The following is a 15,036-nucleotide window of genomic DNA, read 5'->3' on the forward strand; positions in this document are numbered from 1 at the left end:
GATCGTACATTTCAACACGCATTATCATTATGAGTGTTTACAAAGGTATACACACGTTTGGTGTAACATTCTAATTTCGAGATTAAAACTGTCAACACTGAGCTATTTTTAACTTTACACTCATCAAGGTGTGTACAAAGCGGCGACGCGAGGAATGTGTCATCGTGTGTACCTGTAGTTTACCTGTATTGGATAAGCGTATACAGGACTTGACTTGATGACAGAATTTAACCGTTGGAAAATAAGTGCGCGATATTTCGTTCCAGACGGGATTTTATATGCTTCTTAAAGTGATGGAAATGTCATTTTTATTATGAATTATTCAAAAGTTGGAACAATTATTTAGTGTCGATAAATTACATATCAATATCCTAGGATTGTTTTGGTTAGTGTGATTTCCAAATATCCAATATGGCGGCGTTCTCAGGTAGAGATAGACATAAACTCGCCGGTATTTGTGTTTGTATTACATACCTTTTGTTACTTAGTATAACATTCGCTTCGAGTTTGAATCTACCCCAAAATGAAATCAAGCTAACAATTTCTGAGTATGCTGAAACAGGAACCACAGTTTTAAAAGATGATCTTATCAGCGAAGAATGTACACAAATAAAGCATATACAAAGGAAGAGAAGCGTTCCTTTGAAACCGTTCCGTATTGACATAGATGGTTCTCTTGTCTTACAATCATCTCTTAAAAACCTGTCGGGGGACATTTTTGTGATTCATATAAAAGAACTAGATTGTAAAGAGGTCCGATCAGCCTCGGTTTCGCACAGGGCGCCCGTGCACATAGAAGTTGTGCCTAATCACAATTTCCTGAGCTTTATGAAGCCATCATATACAGGCACTATTAACAAGAATTCTGTCTATGGAACTCAGGTGGAAGGACTGTCAAATCTGTATGCATGCAGTTTAGACGAGTGTGAAAATAATCTTGATTACAGGATCACTGGGTCTGACAGTTTCTTCTTGGAGACGTATTCACAAAATGGTCGTATCCAGCTTTCCATTCATTCAAAAGGTCCACTAAGCATTGAAAAAGCTTCATATCACTTTATCATTATAGCAGAAAATTCAGATGGACAACAAGGTCATACAAATGTTGAAGTTGACAATCTGGCAACCCATCATACCCTGGATACAAACTTACGTTTTCGACCAAGTGGCCAGACACAACATCGCCACAGACGACAGACTGCAGAGACCAACCCAGATCAAACTGTAGCGGAAACCGCCAGTGGTCAACTTTTTTCTGTGGCTGTAGCTGGAAGCCCCAACTACCGTTACTCGTTGAAAAGCTCAACATACAAGAATGCCTTTACTGTCAGTGTCACTGGTGCAGTGTCTGTCGCACCCGGGTTTAAGCTGGACTATGAGACATATGTTCCTGCGAATAATGGATCCAATCGTATTAGGCTGGAAATTACAGTCACTGATAGCACTCTTCCACAAGGCAACAGTAAGTATATCAGTACAAAAAATTTGTATATAATATGTATGTTTGTTAAAAATTAACAGTAGAAATTGATTCAAATCTTTTTGAACTTTGGACCAGATTCATTTCTGCATTCATATTTTCAAAGTCACTATTGATATTGAGATCATACCTAAGTAATAAATAGGAGTAGGAATTGTTAAATATTGCTTTTGCTACATGGCTTGGCAATGGACCGTTCATGGAAAATGCAAAACTTGTGTTTGGAATGAAATGAGACTTGCAGCGTATATTCCAGCTAAATAAAACTATGATTTAAACTGTACCAAACCAGATCTATTGATTATTGATCTGACATTTATTATGTAAACACCATGTATTAGTAAAGATGAATGTAAATTTAGGTTGCAGAGGCCATGAGAGGCGTTCCATGTAATTCATTATTATTCAATTACATTGTACTTATATAAAGCCTCATAATCCTAATACAGTTAAAGACTTAATGAAGTTGAACAAACAATAGATTCATTGTTTTAAATGTGATGTTATTTATTTGAACTTGAAGTACACTTTTAAAGTTTATTAATTTCAACATTGGTCAATTGCTTAAACCTTCACACTCTCTAATGCAGATATTGATTGAAAATATAAGTACAGGGGTTATCATAATTTGAAAATTCAAACACAGATGTCAGTAAACCCTTTTTTGGAAATTCAGGCATGGGAGTACCCTTAAGTTGATTTGGAAATTCAGGCAAAGGGGTGCATGATTGTGCTTTGTGCCTTTCGTGGGGGAAAGCCTGTACATTGGATCATTTTCCATTCATAAAGTGAAACATTACATATCTTATCCTCAGATTTCTGTTGAAAAACATGACATGTATCACCACACTGTCCACACACAGGCTTACACTTAAAACTTCCTTTTATTTTGAATTTTTAGTATCTGATTGTAATGACCGTAACCGTAAGTTACAAACCTTTATTTTCCCTTTTCTTTTGCGAAGCAGAAGATGCACATGTGATAAATGTACTACATGTAGTAATTTTAACAGGTATCTATGAAGTACTGGCATAAACAATGAAACAAAGTGATTAAATTAAATACTTTTTGTAGAGGTCTTTAATTCGAATAATTATCACATGGTTAAACAGGAAATTCTAATTTATAAAAAAACATAAACATTTATTTAAAATAATATTTTATATAAAATAGTTCTTATTTTATATTATTGGTTTAAAAGTCACTGCATATGTTCATAAAAAATCTTCCATTAATTTGACATCTTAATCCTAGATAAACGTCTAAACTCTGATTAAAGCTAGATAAACATTAGCAAATCCTAAAGATCACTGTTTTGTTTTGGATTAATAAGTTAAGTTTATTGTAATTGCGAAGAAAGCAACAATGAATTATGTTTTGCATACTACTTCATAAGGAATAGTTTTGCAATTTATATACGCCATGTCTATTTTTTTCTGTTCACAAACTATATCAAATTAATATCAATAAAAAAATCACACATGTAAAATAGGAAACAAGAACTGAGATGTTTTTACTAATGCCCACTTTGATAAATTGATGTAAACATGGTTTTATTTATATATTTAATGTTTTTACAGAAAAACTTATTGACATATTTCATGATTTTAAGATTCATTGAAGAACAACTTTTGTAGACATTTAAAGATATTTTTATGCTCCTGAAGGAGGGCATATTATTATTGTGATTGGACCTTCCGTTTGTCTGTCCTTCTGTCACACTTTGCGTTTAGGTTTCGCGTTTAGGTTTTGAAAAATGCTCATGACTTCTTTGTCCCTTCACATAGCAACTTGATATTTGGCATGCATGTGTTTCTCATGAAGCTGCACATTTAGAGTGGTGAAAGGTCAAGGTCATCCTTCAAGGCCAAAGGTAAAAAAACATGTATCAAAGCAGCGCAGTAGGGGGCATTGTGTTTCTGACAAACACATCTCTTGTTATTGTTATAAAAAACAAAACTTCTGGAATTTAATAATAAATTAGATATTTGTTTTACATTTTTAAGAAGCTGCTAATGTAGGCATTGGCCTCTTAGCTAGTTATAGTTGCACAAGTATGCGTGCTTTTGCTCGCTTGTGTTCGCTATGATTAAATATTCAACATCCAATCTGAACAGAAGATCCTAATGATTAATGATTTTAAAACTGAAAAGAACATTGTTCTTCAAAAAATGGTTTCTGTAAGTGAAATCACAAAACAAAAAAAGCATCCAAAGTCCCAGGGCTCCTGCTGGGTCAACATTTATTAAGCCAAATTTACCTTGTTACGTCTGAATTCTTACTATTTTGAATGGTTGAAAGGTGATTATGAAGAAAAAACTTGTAGCCAAATGGAAATTTCTTGAGCCAAATTTTCTTATTTGTAGCCATACATTTGCTAATTTAGCCAATGGCAGCTCAAGCCCTGATTCTTCTATTTTAGTAAAAATTATGTAATTTTCCTTTTCAAAGGGCATCAGGGACCCATTCCCAAATTGAGGTTAAAAAAAAGACACTATTTTAACAAATGATATACTGGCAAGTTTTCATGTTCTTTTTCAGTTGTGAAGGAGATTCTACAACCCGTAATCCTGCTGGACGTTAATGATGAGAATCCAGTGTTCACTAACGAGTTTGTTCCCTACCTGGCCACAGTGGCCCTCAACTCTCCAGCCAATACACTCGTGTACTCCCTCACAGCCAGCGACCCGGATGAAAAAGCAAACATACAGCTGGAGAAAGTCATGGGTATGGTCTTAATGTGTACAAAGTGTCCTATGCATTGTCCTTATGACTTTTGCATGATAGCGGTTTTAGATGTTATTTTCACATTCTATGATCAGCAGAAGTTTTTTGTGTTTGTTTGATAACAACAATAATTATTTAAAAAAATTAATCTTAATTGTTTTAATAAGTATTAACAGCTGTATCTGCCTGCACTTGTTAACATATTTTACTATGCATTTTTAATTATTCAATAGGCATAAAAAGTGACGGAACTTTGCTATATTTGGTTTATCTGAAATTCAGAATTGCTTAGCGAATGGAGGTGTGAGCATAATTATGAAATAATATAATATATTTTGGACCGGTAGGGAGACCCATTGATTCGTAACGGAAAAAGGTATATACTTTTTCCAAATGGGACCTACACATTTCCAATGGAAGGTTTCATAAAAATAATATATTTTTATAAGTCTTAAAAGTCCATCTCTATAAGTTGAACTTTCAAAAATATAATATTGAAATAACTTATATTTTCAATATCAAAGAATTTGTCTAAGCAAAAATCAACAACTTTTTTTTCCCCGTTGAAGTCAAAAGAGCGCGATATTTCCCAATCCAAAGGGACCTGGCCCCATTCCCAAAATGTTGAGAGAAAAAAAACTGATTATTTTATGTTTTCTTTTTTTTATATATTTGTAGACGGAAGTTCTGACACCTACTTTGAGGTTGTCATCGTTGGTAATAGGGCAGACATAAAGCGCACTGGTACGGAAGCATTCCAGAACAATCAGCAGCTGAATATAACAGTTCGTGCCACAGATCGGAATGGTAATACAACCCAGGTCACTTCCGCAACTGTTCAGATCTTGGTCGGTTCACGGGCTCCACAGTTCAAACTTGAACAATTCACATACAGGTTCCAGGAGGATAATGCTGTCAACCAAAGGTACAATGGTTTTTTGTGGCTATTGTTTGAATGATCAATTTCAAATTGTTTTCTATCAAAAAATAAGAAAATGGTTTAGTTAATTTGAAATACCACTAGCTTGCCTGAGTTTATATGCCCCCGGATTGAATGATCGGGGGTATATTGTTTTTGGCCTGTCATTTTGTCACTCTGCCATTCTGTCACTCTGTCATTCTGTCCCAAAACTTTAACCTTTTGCAATATTGAAGATAGCAACTTGAGATATGGCATGCATGCGTATCTCATGGATCTGCACATTTTGAGTGGTGAAAGGTCAAGGTCATCCTTCAAGGTTATCGGAAAAAATAAAAGTCAAAGCGGCGTAGTAGGGGGCATTGTGTTTATGACAAACACATCTCTTGTTTTTTAATGTTATAGAGCAATATAAACCATTTTGAATGGAAATTATGCTGCGATGAGCAGCAGTAAATTTGGGGAAATGAACAATTAATATTTACAACTGTGTCACAAAATTTACTTTCAAATGTTAATTAAATTGAATTTCTTTAAGGATAACAACGGACCTGAACCGCATCAAGGTGAGAAGCTTCCAGAACAATGCAGTGATATTCTCCATCCTGGACGGCAACAGTCAAGTAAGCAATTTGTTTGAAGGGCGTCTGGTTGCCCAGACATCTGGTGATGTTAAGGAGTGCGACCTGTACGTGCTGAGGTCCATGGACTATGAAGTGGACCCCAAGAACTTCAGCCTGAGCATCAAGGCCACCGAGGCTTCCACAGGGCTGTCCAGTACTGTCCCGGTGAGTGAGTGGGTTACGAGATCATCTTGTTTGTATTATATATCTTGTTGCAGATAGGTGTGAATGTTATTTATTTAATACACTTAACAAGGTGCTAATATCATACGTAAATACCATCCTGAAAGTTGCCAATGTTAATAGTTACAGGATGATTTTCTTGATTTGTCGAATTGTTTTGTTGCCCTCAGCATAAAAGTGCTAGAATAATAAATTTTTATAATTTTCTTTAATTGATTTGGGGTACTGAAATATGTAGCTATTACGTAGCTTTTTGGGGGTTTTCTTGTGTTAATTATTTTATTTAATATTCCCTTCAATCATTGCATTCAATTTTTACGAAGAATCATGTTTTATGCTGAATATATGTATATAATGCCCTAAATGTATTTTCTAGATGGTTGTTCAATTGACAGACAAGAATGAATTTAATCCAAGGTTCAGCATTTTTACGTACAAAAAAGAGAATGTGCCTGAAAACATAACTGTTGGTGCAGTTCTTCTTCAAGGTACAAACAAAGTGTTTTAAACTTTATTATAGTTGTTAGACAAATACATTACTCATGGTTTGTTCCGAAAAAAAAGTTTGCTTAGAAAAAGACAACAAATACATTTTCCACACTTACCCTGTATTTTATGAATCCTGCTTCTGTACCATCTCATTATGTATTGCAACATGTAAAACCCTGGGAAATTATGTAACAAAATCTACACCCATGAAGGGCCTCTTACATGTTCAACATTCCTGACAGATAATATTTTTCCATATCATAGCTTAAAATGGGTCCATAATAAACTGGAGATTTTAATGTTTTACAAGATACAAAATTAGTAATAATGAAAGTATGCACATAGAACATACTTTTTAATTTTTAGTTAATCACGATGTTATTAAATTTATTAGAACCCATTTTACATATGATCATTTTATGATGGTTTACCTGGTACTAAAACAAATAAATTAAAAACCAAGATTCAACCATTTTGATATTTTATTTTATTAAACTTTAACCCTTTGCATGCTGGGAAATTTGTCGTCTACTAAAATGTTGTCTGCTGAATTTCTAAAATTAGCATTTTCTTTGATTTTTTTCAAAGAATACTATCAGAATAGCAAACAGTTTTGATCCTGATGAGACGCCACTATCTGTGGCGTCTCATCTGGATTCAAACTGTTTGCAAAGGCCTTCAAAATTCGGTTCCAGCTCTGAAAGAGTTAAAAGCCTTCTGATGCTTTGGTCTCAGATGTTTTTTTCCAAATAGTAATTAAGCATGCTCTAATTATCATAATTACTTTCCAAAATTAGTCATGGAACCTGTGCTTTAAATGTCAGAAATCATAATTGTACTACACAATTTTACAACAAATGATATTTCTATGTAACAATGCAAATCTAGTTCATATTTATTGCCACTGTTAAATTGTTTTTAATCTTAGTTGCGTCCCAACTAATGTTTCATGTTGTTTATCAACTTATAAATATTCAATAAACTCTTGAATTGACATCATCTATAATAAGGCACACACATGTTTTTTATTTATAAATCATTGTTTATTACTGCGGTGTAAACCTTTGGATAGAGCACCCATCTCTTTTATACAACACATTTGGCCACTGTTGTAGTATTTGTCAATGAATGCATTTTCCACCACTTCTTGTGTTATTTTCGATCTGTTAATAAACATAAAAATATAAAACAAGAAGTAGCTCTTTTGACTTTTGTTATGTAGTTATAGCTACTGACCAGGACCTTAATTCCAAAATTGCCTTCAGTGTAAACAACGACCACTTCAGAGTCCAAGCAGTTGCTCCAAATAGGATGGAAAATCCATACACTGCAGACATCATTGTCAATAAGTAAGGGTTTATATTGTGAAGAATGATGTTAAGCATTTATTTGTTGTATCAATATTAAATAGTTCATTATTGTATAAGTAATGGTCATAATGTACATGTACTAACCTAACAAATAGATGATCAGTGCCAATAACATGTTTCCATTATAATTAACTTTATTGAACTATAAGGGATTTATTAATGGACTTTATAACTTATAATTAACTTCATTGAACTATAAGGGATATATTAATGGACTTTATAACTTATAATTAACTTCATTGAACTATAAGGGATTTATTAATGGACTTTATAACTTTCATTATTATCAATTTTAATGTTGTTAAAAAATATTTTTAGTAAAAAAATCAATGCATAACAAATGACATGGTAATAGATTTGTGATGCAATTAAAATCGATAAGTGCATGTACATATGTTAATATTTGGTAATACAATTCGTTGTAGAGCCTTAGATTATGACAGCTTGCAAGTCAAACTGTATGACTTCACTGTTACCGCCACTGATAATGGCGATATTCAACGCACTGGTGACGCCACTGTGAGAATTTTCCTTACTAATGTCAATGATGAAAAGCCAGTGTTTACAGAAAACATGACAGCCGATGTCCGATACAATGCACCTGTAGAAACTGAAATCTATCAGGCAAAGGCCACAGATGCAGATGGTGATGGTGTCAAATATAGATTTGTTTCAAGTAAGTATTCATTGCTTTTGATATTGTTATTATTACAAAAGTTTCTCTCAAAATCAGCTTGCATTTCTCTTCTGATATTTTCTTTAATTTATCTCAAATTATTAATTGAAAATTTCAGACTACACAAAGTTTCAAATTGATCAGAATTCAGGACGTGTGGTGCTTCAACAGAAAATTGCTGACAGTCAAGCCCAGATCACTGACTTTGAGTACAGACTGGGTATTATTGCCACTGATGATGGTGCTTGTTGTGGGAGTACTCAGACACAGTCTAGCACCAGCACTTTGACTGTCAATATTCTCACTGACAATGCCGTTAGGCCAAGCTTTGATAATTGTCAATTGCTGAATCCAAAAGTTAACGAAGAAGTGACAGGAGCAACTGTTATTCAGGTACTTGATATGACTTATCTTACAGAACATGATCTGTAATGTGCATTATTAACCCTTTGCATGCTGGGAAATTTGTCGTCTGCTAAAATGTCGTCTGCTGAATTTCTAAAATAAGCATTTTCTTCATTTTTTTTCTATACTATAAGAATAGCAAACAGTTTGGATCCAGATGAAACGCCACGTTCTGTGGCGTCTCATCTGGATCCAAACTGTTTGCAAAGGCCTTTAAAATTCGGTTCCCGCACTAAAAGGGTTAATTGTTATGTTTAATTCATTTCTAAATTGCTGTATAAGTGTATGAATCAAACATTCATTAATGTATTCCAGGTTACTGCTACAGACACAGATTATGGCAAGAATGGAAAGGTTACATACTCAATTCGTGAGCAGAATGTGCCATTTGTTATCAATTCTACCTCTGGAGTGATCACCACCAGTGAAAAAATTGACAGAGAAAAATTGACAGGCTCAAAAATTTCAATCAACGTGATTGGTGAGGATGGTGGTGGTCTGCAAGGCACTTGTCCTCTTTTGATCCAAATAGAGGACATCAACGACAATGCTCCAGTGTTTGGACCATTGAATGCCTTCAAAGTCCTGAAAACCGCAAGTGTTGGAACTATTGTGGACACTGTAGGGGCAACTGATGCAGACATCAGTTCGAATGGGCAGATTGTGTATTCCTTGGTATCAAATCCTGGGAACTATTTTATAATCGATGTCAACGGGAAGTACACTGGGACAATAAGAGTGAACCAAACACTGCCTCAAAATTTAAATGTAGGTATTTATTGATTCTATATATGAATGTTAACATGTTTGATATTGTTTTACGAAAATGCATCTTGCTGGTTTTTAGCTCGGCTGTTTTCGAAGAAAACCCGAGGTATTGTCATAGCCAGCTCGTCATGTTGTGTCCGCTGTTGGCGTTGACATTTTGTCAAGGTTTTTAACATTGGCTCTAAAATCAAAGTGCTTCAACCTACAAATTTGAAACTTCATATGTAGCTGCACCTTTGTGAGTTCTACATGCCACACCCATTTTTTGGTAACTAGGTCAAAGGGCAAGGTCACTGTGACCTCTAAAAAAAAAATAAAAAAATATTCTGACAAGCTTTCATCTATTCAAAACTGCACCCGCAGCAAAGCGTGGCACCCGTTATGCGGTGCTCTTGTTCTTTATTGGTACTTGTAAGAAGAAGATGTTGAGATCACATGTATACAATATTTTCTTGTTTTTGATCTAGGTGCTGACAATTAGAGTGCAAGCAGTAGATCAAGGCACCCCTCGACTGTTCAGTAATGTGACAATCAATGTCAGCATAGTAGAGGAAGCAAACGCTTTGCCTCCAGTTTGGTTAGGATCGGAAGAAAGTTATATTGTCACAGTTGCTGAAAATGTTAGCATTGCTAATGCTTTGCTCACTTTTATGGCACAGTCAAGAAACGCATCATTGCCAACCCTTAGCTTTGGACTTCTGGACAATTTTGGCGGTCTTTTTACCGCTTCATCAAATGCAGCAAGTGGTCTCAATCAAACTGGAGCCCTGCGACTCTTGACAAACTTGGATTATGAAAAAGCAACAGTGTATTCTGTTACTTTGCTAGCCACGGTAAATATGCAGTTATGACATTACATTTTAAGAGGGAACTTAATTGTTGTTTTATTTAATAGATAATACTTGTTGGTCATAGTATATTGTCTGAATAACCCGCAACTACAAGTTTAGATGCAAAGGGGTTAAATAAGACTGCCAATCTTAAACTTTAGGCTATGAAGGATTGGACAACAAGCTTTTATTATGCCCCCCTTGAGGGTGGCATATAGCAGTTGAACTGTCCGTCAGTGTGTCAGTATGTGTGTATGTCAGTCTGTCTGTCAGTCCGAAAAATAAACTTTAACGTTGGCCATAACTTTTTCAATATTTAACATAGCAACTTGATATTTGGCATGCATGTGCATCTCATAAAGCTGCACATTTTGAGTGGTGAAAGGTGAAGGTCAAGGTCAATCCTTCAATGTCAAATGTCGAATATATGGCGTCTGTCCGTCCGTCCGAAAACTTTAACATTAGCCATAACTTTTTCACTATTGAAAAAAGCAACTTGATATTTGGCATGCATGTGTATCTCCTGGAGCTGAACATTTTGAGTGGTGAAAGGTGAAGGTAAAGGTCATCCTTCAAGGTCAAATGTCTTATATATGGCGTCCGTCCGTCCAAAAACTGGTGAAAGGTGAAGGTCAAGGTCAAATGTCAAATATATGGCGTCTGTCCGTCCGAAAACTTTAACATTGGCCATAACTTTTTCAATATTGAAGATAGCAACTTGATATTTGGCATTCATGTTATCTTATGAAGCTGCACATTTTGAGTGGTGGAAGTTCAAGGTCAAGATCATCCTTCAAGGTCAAAGGTCATTTTTTTTTATCAAAGCGGCGTTCTCATGAAGCTGCACATTTTGAGTGGTGGAAGGTCAAGGTCATCCTTCAAGGTTAAAGGTCAAAAAAAAAATTACAATGTTTTTTTTCAAAGCGGCATTCTCATGAGGCTGCACATTTTGAGTGGTGGAAGTTCAAGGTCAAGGTCATCTTTCAAGGTCAAAGGACAAAAAAAAGTTCAAAGCGGCGTTCTCATGAAGATGCACATTTTGAGTGGTGGAAGGTCAAGGTCATCCTTCAAGGTCAAAGGTCAAAAAACAAATAAATATTTATTTCAAAGCGGCGCAATAGGGGGCATTGTGTTTCTGACGAACACATCTCTTATTATTACTAAGCAAGTAATATTTCTATTGTAACACACTTTTAAACTGCCTATTTATGCTCATATGTATCTTAAATATTGAAAACTATTTCTTACTAAGCTCTGCAAATGATCTTCAGCTAAAGAGGTTCTGTTGTTATATGAGTGATATGACATAATTTTTCATGATAGATCTACAGTCTCATTCATAAATTAGGGCTTAGAGATAGCACACCAGAAAAGAGATATCTTAGATACATAAATATAAATGGAAATACCGGTACTGTTTGTTGTGAGATTCAGGAAAGAAAACATTAACATTTTTATTGTGATTGTCATTTGCCCAGGCATTTAATGTGAATTGAATTTAGCACAGTTTTGTATCTGTTTCAACTTAAAAAGATGCTGTAAAAATTAGCATGCTAGAGTTCTATATCTCTGTAAGGTTTATGTATTGGTCGGTAAATATTGCCACAGACCATGTATATGAGCCACAACTGTGCCTTTCAACTGATAAGACTCATTCCCCATTAGTTTTAGACATTCTAAATGTGTTTGTATTCCTCTGACATCTTTAAATGCCAATAGGCAATATCACCTGACCACATTTTGATGAGGCTTCCTTTAGGGGCAACATTGTATTTTTGAAAGCATTATCTTGTTTCTCCTAGAAGTACAAATCTTCGTATCAACATGTACTACATGATTTCAACAAATGTTTGCACGTCTTCAGAGTCACAGAATAGACATATTGTCACTGACAAATGCTGATCTCAACAACCTTAGCACCTTTTAAAAAAATGTTTAATTGTTGATTTATAAATGTTTCTGTCGCAGGATATAAAAAGTCAACGATCCACAAAAAAGTGTACAATTAATGTGAAAGATGTCAATGATGTCACGCCTACTTTCCTCGGTATTGATGAGGAGTCAAATTTCTTGGAACTGAAGCTACTAGAAGGTGACTACACTACCAGACCAGACGCTGGACAGACTGTCGACACAATTCGAGCCACAGATGGTGATGGGACCTCTCCAAACAACTTGGTATAAATGCAAAGGGTGTTATTTCTCATCCTTTCAACTGATTTCCTCAATCTCAATGTCAATTGTTGAAACCAATAAAGGGGGGTAGGGGTTAGTGCTTTTTCCTCCGCGGCAGTGGTTTATAAATCACACTCATGAATGCTTTGATTTCATGCTATCATGATTATATTTGAAATTGTAACTGTCTTCTTCTTTGGTTTACTAATTAAACACACATATTGTCTTCTTTGATGTTTTAGATTGTCAAATACGAAATTTTCTCGGACACCAGTGGAAAGTTCACGATCAATTCTCTGTCAGGTGTTTTATCTACAAAGGCAGTGTTTGACCGTGAACTAGAGAATGTGTACACAATCAGTGTTAAGGCAATTGATGGTGCCCCATCTGCGCTTACAAGTGACGGAAGTCCCAACACAGGTATGCACTATACAGTAGGCATGGCTCTAAACCCTACAGAGGGAAAAGGATATGGACTATCATTTCTTAATCATAGATATTTCTTTTTTTTCTTTTTAAATTTCATAGAGAATATTTGTTGGATTCGGTGGATTATCGATTTTAATTCACGAGTGATCATAGAAAATAATATTTTCACGAGTGGCGCAATTCCACCGAATCCAACAAATTTTCTTTTTATTTTATGCTTTTGTTCACAGTTTATATACATTGGTAAAGTGTTTAACCTTAGGATTTCGCTGGGATAATGACGTCATTTCGTCAAAAAATGACGTCATTTCACAGTAAACAATGAGTATTATCGATAATTTTCACTGATAATTTTCATTGTTTGAAACAGTGAAATTATCAGTTTTCATTCACTGATATTTCTCTATAAACCACCGGAAAGCATAAAATAAATAAGCCATCTACTATAAAAACGATAATTTCGATACGATACGTTGTTTTAATACAAGTGTAATTGATATGACAGTCAGTCTTCCCCGAAAATTAGAAATCCACGAAATTACGTATCAACGATATAGTTGATTTTTATTTGAAATCCACGAAATTAGATGTCAGCGAATTAGTAGCTTTTTATAAAACCACGAAATTTCATACCAACAAATTTCTATACGTTTACAGTATTATTAGTGAAGATGTTACATTAAGTATTAGATTGAAGCATGAAAGTGATAATTGAATGCTTAAAAGTCCCATACATACTGTCAAAGACAACCAGAATAATCAGGCTGGGATAAGCAGGCTTAATGTATGTATTTAAACTATCCCAGATTAGCATTTGAGTTCACACAGGCTAATCCGGGATGTCACTTTTTGCCTAGACTTAATTTTTCTTTAGAAAAGACTTTGTGTAAAAGAATAATTCCATAACAGTAGAATTGAATTTGAATGTGATGGCACATTTCCAATATCTATTTACAGGACTAGTAACAGTTAAAATAACCATACAGGATGTGAATGACAATAGCCCAACTTTTGAAAAGACCCTGTATAACTTTGATGTTGCTGAAGACACCATTATTGGTAAATCAGTGGCAAGGGTCACTGCCACAGACCGAGATTCAGGTACATTCGTTTAAAATACTTAAACAAATAGTTGTCTATGTGTATTGAACAATTATGGAGAATGCATTCAAAGCTTTATACGTTGGCTATTGCACAAAATTCTGGCCCAGTTTGTCCACTACTTTTGTTTGTGATTGTTAGAGGCACTCGTTCACAGACTGTCCTAATGACCACCGTATTTTTTGTATTATAAGACTTGAAAATTTACCTCAGCTTGTTTTGACAACTGGTTCAAAATTTTGGATAATTAAATTTATAATTATATTTGCAGTTTTTGAATCTTAATCAATATATAAATCCTGATTTACATTCAATGCACAATGTTTTCTCAGCAAAAACTTGCATGTATTTACACTGATCCCATCTTGAACATGTTTGTTTTAATTCATGCTTTAGATGCTGTGCTATCCTATTCTATTCGCTCTGGTAGCTCCAATGTACCATTTGCTATTGTTGCACAAACTGGGGACATTTATGTGGCCGGAAAAATAGACTATGATCAGGGACAAAGGGTATGCTGATGTACTTTTTTGATCTCTGTTTTTATCCATTTAAAATGTGTATGATAGACTGAAAATTTAGTCAGAAGTAGACAGAACCAGTGTTCGAATTTAGCCACTGGACCGAAGACCATTCCTCCAAAATTACCGTCGGTGCAGTAGAAAATTACAGATGACTGGTCCGATGGTCCAGTCAATTTTGGATGTAAAGGAATGTCCAAATCTAGTGATGAAATGTTCATATTCAGTAATGAAATACAAAGAAAACCATAAAAATAAAACAGGATGATTATGACTAGCGCGCATCAGATTTGCGCAATGACGTCTCATTCATATTGAATACTTTGTCATTTTCGAATT

General features: G+C 34.8%; 1 protein-coding gene across 1 annotated transcript in view; it reads left to right on the forward strand.

Annotated features, from left to right (window-relative positions):
• Window positions 1-217: 217 nt before the first annotated feature.
• LOC127881130 (neural-cadherin-like) overlaps window positions 218-15,036 on the forward strand; it is a 49,026-nt gene continuing 34,207 nt past the window's right edge. Inside the window, 14 exon segments of the mRNA XM_052428847.1 lie at window positions 218-1,462; window positions 4,023-4,208; window positions 4,887-5,133; window positions 5,666-5,915; window positions 6,310-6,421; window positions 7,645-7,771; window positions 8,218-8,468; window positions 8,587-8,861; window positions 9,189-9,641; window positions 10,109-10,474; window positions 12,440-12,649; window positions 12,889-13,066; window positions 14,033-14,176; window positions 14,573-14,688. Of these exon segments, the coding sequence (XP_052284807.1) occupies window positions 412-1,462; window positions 4,023-4,208; window positions 4,887-5,133; window positions 5,666-5,915; window positions 6,310-6,421; window positions 7,645-7,771; window positions 8,218-8,468; window positions 8,587-8,861; window positions 9,189-9,641; window positions 10,109-10,474; window positions 12,440-12,649; window positions 12,889-13,066; window positions 14,033-14,176; window positions 14,573-14,688 (3,966 nt within the window). The 5' untranslated portion in view covers window positions 218-411.

Source organism: Dreissena polymorpha, chromosome 1, assembly GCF_020536995.1.
Source record: "Dreissena polymorpha isolate Duluth1 chromosome 1, UMN_Dpol_1.0, whole genome shotgun sequence".
Taxonomy (NCBI): domain Eukaryota; kingdom Metazoa; phylum Mollusca; class Bivalvia; order Myida; family Dreissenidae; genus Dreissena; species Dreissena polymorpha.